Source organism: Pundamilia nyererei, unplaced genomic scaffold, assembly GCF_000239375.1.
Source record: "Pundamilia nyererei isolate P.nyererei 1_Seehausen unplaced genomic scaffold, PunNye1.0 scaffold00011, whole genome shotgun sequence".
NCBI lineage: Eukaryota > Metazoa > Chordata > Actinopteri > Cichliformes > Cichlidae > Pundamilia > Pundamilia nyererei.
Window position 1 is genome coordinate 4,829,850 of NW_005187412.1, and position 11,159 is coordinate 4,841,008.

The following is an 11,159-nucleotide window of genomic DNA, read 5'->3' on the forward strand; positions in this document are numbered from 1 at the left end:
ATGCATGAAGAGGATGATGTGGACAAAATACTCATTTGCCTAATAATTCTGCACTCCCTGTAATGTTACCGGGGTCTTTGGACAATATCTGCTATTTCACTCGTTTTCAGTCCATTCCTTATAAAATTTTTAGAGGAATTTGTTGTTGTTTGTTAAGCCATTTAACACTGACCCCTAAACCATAAGTCACCATAAAAAGGGCACCTTACTCAAAGGATGAACCTGCGTTGTGTCTACACATAACAACCAAAACAAATTCTATCTTAAAGCACAAAGCACAGGACGAGCCTGTCACAAAACACATAATTTGTTCCCATCTATGCGACTCTATGAAAATTGTGAACAGTAACACAGTTTGTCAGACATGGTGTGCAGCATGTCCTTTAAAAATCTGATAAAACCAGACAAGTGGAAAACAAAAGAAGAAGTGGCAGGCCTAAAAAACTGATGAAGGGTATCTGAATAAGCAGCAAAGACCTGACACAGACCTAACAGATGCATCTGGCTCTTCAGTTGATCCATCTAGTGCTGGCTGTCAAGAAGCCATTCTTAAGGAAGGGAAACAGGAATAAAAGGCTGAGTTTTGCCAAATTACACAAGAACTGGACAGAAAATTAGTGGCAATAGGTGTGATGGCAGCACCGTGGCAGGACGGTGGCATGGTGGTTAGCAGTGTTGCCGCACAGCAAGAAGGGCCTAAATTCCACCATCAGGAATCCATCCACCATCTTTCTGTGTGGAGTTTCCATGTTCTCCCTGTGTTTGCCAGGGTTCTCCCCGGGTACTCCAGCTTCCTCCCACAGGCAAAAGACATGCAGTTAGTGGGGATAGGTTAATTGATCAGTCTAAATTGCCCATACGTGTGAATGTGGGAGTGAATGGTTGTTTGTCTCCGTGTGTTAGCCCTGCCACAGACTGGCGACCTGTCCAGGGTCTACCCTGCCTCTCGCCCTATGTCAACTGGGATAGGCTCCAGCGCCCCCCGCGACCCTAAAAAAGGATAAGCGGAAGCAAATGGATGAGGTCTGATGGAGTGATGAAATTTGAAACTTTGAATGTCAGGAGTTATTCCTAAAGACCAACCAATAAGTTACAGGAAAGCTTGCCTAAGCGAGTTCATTGAATAATAAAGGTGATCACATAAAAATATATAGAGTTGTTAGAACTGTTAAATCACTACATCTATTTCCCATTTTTCCTGCAAAATATAAAGAGAAGAGGGATAGTTCAAGATTGACACATTACTTTCTAATAGCCCATCTATATTTTGATTTCTTTTCCTCATAGCAGCATTGTGAGGAAAGTTTATTTAATATAATGCTTCCTGTTCATCAAAGAAAAGTCACATTCTGCTGTACCAACTCATACAAACTGGAGTAGCGGGATATTGCAGTTTGCATTCAGTTTCCTCGCTTAAAGTTAAAACACAGCGTGAGAGCCACAAACCCGACAGTTTACTTCCCTTTATCTGGCAAATGCTTCTGAACTCGAGAAATAATATGACCAAGGGGTGCACCATCTTCAAGGTATAGCTCAGTCCATTTCATATTCATGTTTTGTTCAGCATATATTATACTTTAAATACAGCAGAAATGGCCTTGACATAACAATGACATGAAGAAATGCTTTACACTGCAGTGCCTCATTTCCGTAGTATGTTAAATGTTTTACTATTTATTTCTTTTGCTTGAAGACAGGCAGAATGTGAAAAGTGGATTATGTATTCTTGTCTAAAAACACCTACACAACCTACACATGTACATACATAAGGTAAACACATGCACACACACACAGTGCTCCCCTATATTTATTCTATAACTGAGGACAACCCAGGTAGGAGGGAAGCGATAGAAGTAGAGAAAAATGAGGACAAAGAGCAGCGTGTCAGAGGTTTGATAGAAAGGTGTGTGCGTGTTTGTGTGTGTCCATAGGTAGAGTTCACATGTGTGTATGGAAATGTCACAGTTTATACCGATGTGGGCAAATTTGATTTTTTTGAAGCACTGATATAAATTTATCTACTGCCATGGGAGATTCAGTTCATGATGAATCTAGTGTGTGCTCCGCATGATTGAGGACCTTCTGTTCTTACTGCTGCTGCCTGCTGTCTGTGCCACAAATCACTTTTTCTCTCACCCAGCTGAACACAGTAACTCGTGCTCTTGACTTTATGTCGCAGTCATCTTTTGTTCTGTGTGGTCCTTACCAGGAGAAAGATATACTACATTAAATGGATTTATTCAAGCATGAATACCTCTTGAGACTTTATTTAAAAACACTACTTTTTAGTTTATGACATATAAAGACTTCAGTCTCGAGGTGCGCTGGAGCCTAGAGGGACTTGTCTAGACATTGCCCATCAGAGATGCATGTTACTGTATAGATGGCTGATGTTTTCAGCTAGCAGCTTAAGCACTCTTTAATCTACCAGCTCTCTTGGACAAAGACATTACGGTGTGCTACACTTGTGTAATGACAACTTAAAAAAAATGTTCCAACGTTATTCTTGCAATTTATGTGTGTAAACTGTCAAAAGTTGGTTTTGAAAATTAAAATTGTGAAAATAAGTAGTAATGTTTGGACAGCGGTACAGAGAATACTACACAGTGTTGGAGCAAGACAATTTTTATATTGGTGGGGAGGTTGAGCTCATTTCTTGCATGGAGATGAGGTAAAACGCTACAGGAAAAACAGTTTTTGTATTTTGGGGTTTTGTTTGTTAACACTCGCTCTTATTTAATATACACGATTTACATTTTTTTCCTTTTTAATTGTGAACCGTTGCTGATACTGTAAAGCTCATAAGATATTTACAATTTTAAAAAGTTCACTGTTTAAATGAGTACATGAAGGAAAAGTAGCTGTAGAGAAACAGTTCTGTAAACAGAAAGTTCCAAGGAGAAAACCAGTCATTACCACTGGTCTTGTGTGGAGGTCAGACTTTATAGTCTGGTTGCCATGGCCACCCCATGGGTCTGCCCCCGATGCTATAATTAAAGAAGATATGTTGTTGATGCTGTGAGCAGAAAATTTCAAAATCTAAACTTAAAAATGTTTGCAACTCCTGTTTTTTTAGTTTTTTTAAGCCAACATGGGCAGTTACTTTCCCCAGATTTTAACAGTTTTTGTAGCATTTCATCTAAACTTCAAATATGTGAGTCACATAATACAGAACAGTTTCTTTCTTACAGTTTGTAAGAAGCATTACTGCTATCACTGGCACTGAATCAACATGATAGGTTTAAAGGCTAAAGAAGGCACCTAAATTCCTCATAGTTAGAATTTAAGGCAGCGAATTCACCTGCTCAAACACGAGGTGCAGCTATTGCACTGCTAGTAAAGCAATAGTAAGAATCTTATGTTCCACATTTGCACCAGAGAAACTAAACTTCCTTGTTTCCTTTCTTCTTTCCCACACTCTCTGCTTCCTGCTTCTCTCCTCTGCTGCTTCCACAGCACACTGACAATATATGGCATCAGTCAGAATGACGAGGCTATCTACCAATGCATCGCTGAGAACAGCGCGGGCTCTACGCAGGCCAGTGCCCGCCTCACGGTGCTCTGGGCTGATGGACTGCCTGGCGTTCCCACCCACGTGGAAGCAGAGGCCCTCTCCCCCACCACCATACAGGTGTCCTGGAGGGAACCTGATAAAAACACTCAGGACATCATTGGTTATGTGCTCCACATCCGCCGGACCTCAGGTGGGGCTTCTTGAAGATCCAGATACAGTTTAAAGCAAAGCTTTAGTTAAAACAAGTGTGACATGATGTCAGTGTCAAAAGGCATGCCAGGTGAGATGAGAGGAGGCAGAAAAAACACAGGCCTCTTAACGTGGAATAAATCAGCTCTGAAAGTAAATAAGTGTTTGAGGAGCCCCATGACATTTTCACTGAAGAATTAGGAATGGATGCGGCTAAATTCATTCGCATAACTACAAATGGCAGCAAACAAGAGAACGCTGCCACACTTTCATTATAATTCAATTATGTAAATAAGCTGCTACAGTAATGAAATGATGAGGAACGGCACTGACACAGGCAAAGATGGTCCTGAGGCACAAAAGCGATTTGTAAGCACACACACGCACGCACACATCACTTCAGGCTAATGCTTTACTTCAGTTTATTTCATTTATTTATCACGCCACTTCAAACTAGCAGCCATCGTTGTAACAGTCATACAAATTATTGGTAAGGTAAAACCCTTCATTAGTGGTAAGCGCAGGTTTCTAGTAGTAGAGTATGAGGGATGTCAAATCTCATGTGTAGTTTGGTGTGTCAGACTTTGGAAGAGTTATCGCGTCAATATTAAATGAGAAACAAGAAACAACGACCAAGGTGATATGGTGCCTATGGAAAATTCATGTTTTAGTATTTTACACTGAATTACCTTGACACATACTTTTGTTTAAAGATAAACAAAGAGGTGGATCCAAGGTCTACAGAAAGGAAAGAAATCAAAAAACAACAAGAAGCTGTTTTCACATGTCAGCTTCATAATATTTAAGGATAATTTGTTTTTGTGGTGATTTTCAGTTTTCCTTTCTCACAAGATGCAACCAACACACACCTTGAATCAAACTGTTTGCAAAATTCAACAACGTGACCTCAAACCTCCAGGGAGAAATCAACTTTGCAAAATGGTAGATTAGCCCTTTAAAGCCTGAACCATGAAATAAGTGCCGGAGTGTTTATTAAACCTTCTCACAAAAAATTTCCATATATGAGTTTTAATTTATAGCATATTTGCTATATCTGCATTTTATTTGTGATGCACACATCCGGGACAGAGAGGAAGGCTAGTTTGAGCTTTGAGTCCACGATGCCATTTACGTGAGAAGGGAAAGACCAACTCAGAATCCACCATTGTAGGATGGTGAAACATTGTAGGTTCACCATCCTACAATGTTGTGACTGTTCTCTGCAAATAGTCAAATAGATCATGGTCATTGGTCAATAATCATGACAATTTACTTATTAAAGGTCATGAAACCGACTTTGCCTCAAATGGTGCCAGTGTCGGCTGGTGGGGAAACCTGCACTGAAGAAGTCACTTGGATGATGAAAAGTGTCTCCTATTGAAAATGCTACGTCCAGATGAACAGAATCAACTTAACACTCTGTGTTAGGGGGTTACAGACTGACTGATCTCTGACCCCCAACTTTTTTGGATGTTTACATTGGTTCTCCGCTGTCAGTTGGTGTCTAGAAAAGTCCCTACATGCCTACTTGATAAATGCATGTGTCATTTATTTATTTTCTTTACCTTGTGGGTATGGTACAATTAACTGTGTATGTTTTTTTACTTGTTTTTATGGGGAGACCATTGTAGCACCTGCTGATGTTCCCCTCAGTTGATCTATTAACTGATCATTAAGGGATCTGGGAGACGACTAATAGTATTTCCTGTAATTTCCTCTCCAGCGTGGCGTGGCCCAATGGATTGAGGGCTAGATGTAGATAGTGGTTATGGTTGGATGAATTGCTGAATTAAAAGCAATAAAATGCTTTAACCCATCCTGAACAACTCTCCCGATTCCTCCCTCCATCTTCTTATGCCGCCCCTGCAATTCACCCTGAGGCCCAGAGCGATACTAAATTAGCTATTAAATACTGTAAATGCTTTGATAAAACCCACTGAAGTGGGCAGTAAGCACAAGTGCTAATAGAAACATATTATTTTCCATTTTTCTTCCTTTTCCCAATTATGTCTTTCCTATTTTTCTTACAAATCGTTTCAAAATTTGGCTCCTCCTTTCTTTTATTCCCCCTCTTCTCCCTCCACCCTTCTTCCTTCAGACTCGGCGGAGATGGAATACGAGGAGGCTGTCAGTAAGGTCACGCTGCAGCAGATCATCAGGGACCTGGAGCCCTCCACCAATTATACCTTCTATGTGAAGGCCTACACATCCCATGGGGCCAGCAAACCTTCGGACAGTGTCACAGAGAGCACTCACGGAGAGGGTGAGTTGGCGGAAAAAAAAAAAATTAGAAATATCAAGACTCCCACAAGATTTGTAGCACAGGTAAAACACACGATTTCACCTTAATTGTTGCAGAACATCCATAAAACATAAGACAAATTGGGCAGCTCTCATTGCTTTATATTTTAGAGCTTGTTCATCCTGAGGAAAAAAGTAAAAATATTATTGCTCACATTTTATTTTTCCCACACCTGATCAAATTTCTGATAGTTGTTTAACTACTTTGGCTTACATTTTGTTTTGTGTTGCAGTGCCAGCTCCACCTTCCCTCTACACAAAGGTGGTGAACGGTAGTGTTGTACAAGCAACATGGGAGTCTTCCTCCAAGATGGGCCAGCCTCAGGGCTTCAGACTGTATTACAGGAGAGCGCACACACCACTGTTCACTGGGCCCATCGCCTTCCCTCGCAACGTCACCCAGTACAACATCACTCATCTGGGTGAGACATGACAGCTGACTGTATCATTGCTTTTATTGGTAATTAGCGTCACGCGTCGTAAGCGCTGATGAGCGGGCCTGTGATGCAGAATGGTTTGTTAATGCACTTTAGTGGGTTTACATAGTTGTTTTTGCCAAGAGCTAAAAATATGTGTCACTAACAGCTCGTGGTGCTTAGTTTTGATTGCTTTCTTTGTTTCCTTTTGTTCAGACTCCTCACTGGTCTATGAGATAAAGTTGATTGCTCACAACCAGCATGGAGACGGGAATGCCACCATACGATTTGTTTCACTTCGGGAGGCAGTGGCCAAATCAGGTGAATTTTTCTTTATCATTTTTCCATCATTTAAAATACAGTCATCTTGAAATGTGGATATATGGAAATGTACAGTCTGCCCACATTTCCATATCACGTTGTCCAAGGACAAAAAAATCTCAGGAAGACAGACAGTGGAGAAAAAAGATTATAACAATACACCTAACAAAAAGGAAAATAATAAACTGAGAATAATAGAAATGCATTTATTGTTTCATTGGAAAAACAAAACTGAAGCTTGAATCAAATACTATGATGTGAATTAAAAAATAAATCAAATATTATCATCATGCACATGATGATGTATGGATTAGTGAGATGGCGCTGTCCCACAGGTCATCTGATTATCTCACCAATGTCTATTTCCAGAGGTGGAGAGGCTTCCCATATGCATCATCTCTATATATCATAGACTACGTGTCCACGGGTTTAATCCTTTTTATTTCGATTGATTTTGTGAGCCTGATGTGATAAGTCTTTCTGACGGTATTTAGGTAGGATGAAAAATATTTCAAGAAAAATAAATGTTTGCCTGGAAATGTAAGAAAAAAGTAATGAATGGCGTGTCATTCCAAGATGGGTCAGCAAATAAGACAAATCCAAAACCAGGACTCAGGATCTGAATCCCAGAATGAACTGTCGGAGTGGAAATAAATGGTTAAAGGTCATTTGAGAGAAGCAAAGTGTCTCTGAAAAACTTAAATGTTTTCTTTATTGGATCTGCATTTTGAGTTAATGCATTTTGAACTACAGGATTTAATCTTTCAGTGATGCCAGCGAGAAAAACTAGATCACAGAGGGTCTGTTTGTCTAGTATATTTATTTAGAAAAAGTGTTCGCCCAATATTAATGTAGAAAATTGAAAAGTCCTGGCCAATCCTGCAATTTGGATCTCTCGAGGTATGCTTTTTGAATACAAGAGACTAATGTACTACAAAGATAAAGAGAAATACAGTTATATCACGCCTTCCTTTGATCTTGCTATAAAAAGAGTATCTTTACTGGGGCTCTCGCCTCTTTCTCTTTCTCCCAATCTCGTATCTGTCTGCAAAGTGTAGACTTTGGCCTACACAGGCTCATCAAATGATTTCTGCCCTCTGATCCTCAGTATGGCGCATATGAGCTGACATACCTGACTCACTTCATCCTCACTAAAAATGATTCGCTGGGTTTTTTTTTTCAAGTATTGCTGCTGCATTTCTATCGTTCCACTTAATCTTGGAAGAAGTGGACCTTTAACACAAAAGGTCTGCCCAGTGTGGGCTGCAAGATTCTACGAGCAGTCTGGGGAAGTGTAGTGAAGGCCAAGCAAATCTTGCATCATCTAGCATGCTGTGGGTGTACATCACCAAAGCCATCCTCCACAAAGTTGTTTCTCTGTTACTTGGATTCCAAGTTTAATCTTTATCAGACTGGTCCAGGACTTGAGGCATGGTTTAGCTGAGATGACAGCTCGAAAAACCCAATAAATCACAAGAATCATCACTCAAAATAAGGGCTAAACGTGGTTGGAGTACAGGGTGGATTTGAGCTAAATATGACCGTATATCAATCTCACAGGAGAGATGTTTTCACTTGTTGCCAGTACCCCTTATACCACTGCAGTGACCCACCAAATATGGAAATATTTTCACACCGCTACACACTGCCCACATCAATACGGAGCATGAAACTAGATTAGTCTCACATAACATCTTTTGTATCAGTCAAGTTGACCTTCATGCCACATAAACAGTCCAAGCTCACCCAGCTGTGATGTGACCGTGTTGTGTGCAATATCTCCTCAGTGTTGGACGGCCCGTGCGACTGTGTGAAAGATGAGCAGGGCAAAACATCCACCACGGGCATCATAATCGGCATTCACATCGGCATTACCTGCATCATCTTCTGCGTGCTTTTCCTCGTCTTCAGCTACCGTGGCAGGTCAGAACTAGCACGACGTGCACATTCATGCGGCAGTTAATGGTGCCAGTGAAATAACTTGCCAATAGTTGCTGTTAAAGGGTCTATTTCTATCGTGTGTATAGAATCAGGCAAACGTTTAATGTGTGCATGTTCGTGTAATCCCCAGATTAATGATGTGTAAGACAGTTCAGGCCACCCCCCAGGCAGGGAACGGCGCTGCTGTGGACTCTTCTTCGTCTTCCCAGGGAGCCTCTGGGCTTAACGGGGCTGCCAGAAGAGAGATGGAGGTCAATGGCAGCGCGGCGAGGAAGAAAGCGGTTGACAGCAATGAGCTCGAGAGCCTTTTCATGCAGCCGAACACAAGAGAAATGTGCATGGTAGGTCCTCAGAGTGAAAAGAGTGAGGAAAGCTATGTTAAAGGAAAAAAAGTATATTCTATCTAAGCTGAAACTAAATGAAATATACTCAGTCTGATTGTTTGCACGTGTTTTCAGTCTGATTCCTACATGCTGAATAACACCCAGCTGTCTACGATACCGCTGGATGAGTTTGCCGTGGAGAGGGAAACCCAATTCCGAGAGACTCCTGTAGCAGGAGCAGCTCAGCAGGACCAAGGCTAATAATGTATGAAGGCCAATTCACACGACACTGTCCAGTGTCCACGCAGACTTTTCTCTCACTCAGGTTGACAGATTGTTGTTGTTTTTTCAAAGTCGTCATTCCTTTTGTGCAAAGACTTTTTTCTTTTATAAAGGAGTTCTGGAGGATCTAGGACTGTATATCTGAAGCCCGATGAATTCTTAGTTTTTGTTTTGGTCTTTGGTTAATTTGCTGGTGTTGGGCAGCACCTAAGACAGAGGCCCCAGAATGTCCTTGTTATACAATGGTTTTATTTTTAAGTTTATAAATATATGTATATATATAAATATATACACTATATCTTTATCACTTATATGTCAAAGCAGTTATAAGTTATTGGTCTTATCTCTACTTTTCTGTGGATGTCAAAGACTCCTGCTGCCTACTCTCACCTACCAATGATTCCACCTTCTTGTTCACAGAAGATCTCAGCCTTCTTCCAGGGATTCGATATATTCTGCCTCAGGACTTTGTTTCAGTGATTTCGACATTTTTTTTTATGAGTTTTCGGCCTTCATGCAGGCGTTAGACTTAGACTGCGTGAACCTTGCGATAGAAAGAAAAGAAAGAAACCTACCTCAGCCGGAATGAATGTGTAGTGGGAAGCTTTTAGGGACTTTACCTTCCCCTGAGCTCACAGTTACTTTACATGCAGAGGAATTGGTTTGGAAGTGACAAAATCAGGTGCCGCTCTACCTCAGATGTCAAGAATCATCTCTCTTCTCCTGCTTGTCGAAGTAAAACAGAAAAATAAAGAAAACAAAAAAAAAGTATCCAACATAAAGCACTTCCAAATGCTGAAATTAATGTTCTACCTCAAGATAACAATGTTGATGTTGTCGCTGTTGTTGTTGTTTGTCTGTTTATTGCATAATGAAAAACCCTCTTTTGGCCCTTTGTGAAGTCCTGGCTTCCCTCTGTTGGTGAATATGGTGTTTGTAGATACAGCATCAGTACCTCATGCAAGATGACAGACTGATAACATGTTGTACGGTTACGGTGTGTTGGAAATATGTATGAATTATGCTAATCTATTGTAAGCCTTTTGATAGATTTGACTTTATTTTAAAGATTGTAATTTCTTTTTTCCACCGTAGTTGCTTCAGTTGAATGACAAGGCTGTTAGAGATACACTGCATTGTCAATGACATCTTAAAGACTAACTGTGCATGAGATGAGATGTCATGTGTTTTTAAAAAGATAAAGCTAAATTGAGCACAAATGTTAACAGAAAATGGCCCGTGTCTACGAATAGTTTGGATCATATTTCTGGAAAATCTGCTTATTGGCTTTCTTGTTGGCAGATGAAACCGCTCTCATTTGATCTTTCTCAGTTTTAAGGTCATAGCTGTTTGGCAAGTAGCCTAGCCCTAATTCCAAAATTGTTGTTAACCATCCCCGGTCTCTTAGACGCTTAGATGAGCTATTAAAAATCTAAATTCTCTAACACATGCTATTAAATATATCTTTTTTTTAATATGTAAAAAAGCCAAAGCTTAAAAACAACTATTTGGAAGAGATTTATGTATTAAATGCACGCATGTGCTATTGCTTTTATTTTGTCCTGTTATCTAATATTTAACTGTAGTTTTGACAACAGAGATATGAGAGCGGTTTTTGACCTCTGGAAAGAAAGCAAAAAAAGCTCTAATTTTTTTTTTTGACAGCAGTGTATCTCTAAACTTTTTCTGAATATTTGTGTCAGCATCACTTTCTTATTTTGTTTTCACATCACATTTCCAGCCTCCTTCACAAACGCAGCAGTAGCCTTTTATTTCTCTTCTGGTGCCCAGTAGACGTAACAGTTGCCGGTTAAGCTCGTTTACTGTTACTCTTCTCAAAACTATACTTGCTGCTCGGCCTTCTCCCTCCTG

General features: G+C 40.3%; 1 protein-coding gene across 1 annotated transcript in view; it reads left to right on the forward strand.

The window, feature by feature from the left end:
* igdcc3 (immunoglobulin superfamily, DCC subclass, member 3) overlaps positions 1-9,509 on the forward strand; it is a 57,870-nt gene extending 48,361 nt beyond the window's left edge. Inside the window, exons 8-14 of the mRNA XM_005724275.1 lie at positions 3,457-3,704; positions 5,802-5,966; positions 6,238-6,426; positions 6,637-6,741; positions 8,529-8,664; positions 8,813-9,023; positions 9,141-9,509. Coding sequence (XP_005724332.1) covers positions 3,457-3,704; positions 5,802-5,966; positions 6,238-6,426; positions 6,637-6,741; positions 8,529-8,664; positions 8,813-9,023; positions 9,141-9,266 — 1,180 coding nt within the window. The 3' untranslated portion in view covers positions 9,267-9,509. The remainder of the gene's footprint in view (positions 1-3,456; positions 3,705-5,801; positions 5,967-6,237; positions 6,427-6,636; positions 6,742-8,528; positions 8,665-8,812; positions 9,024-9,140) is intronic.
* The last annotated feature ends 1,650 nt before the right edge of the window (positions 9,510-11,159 follow it).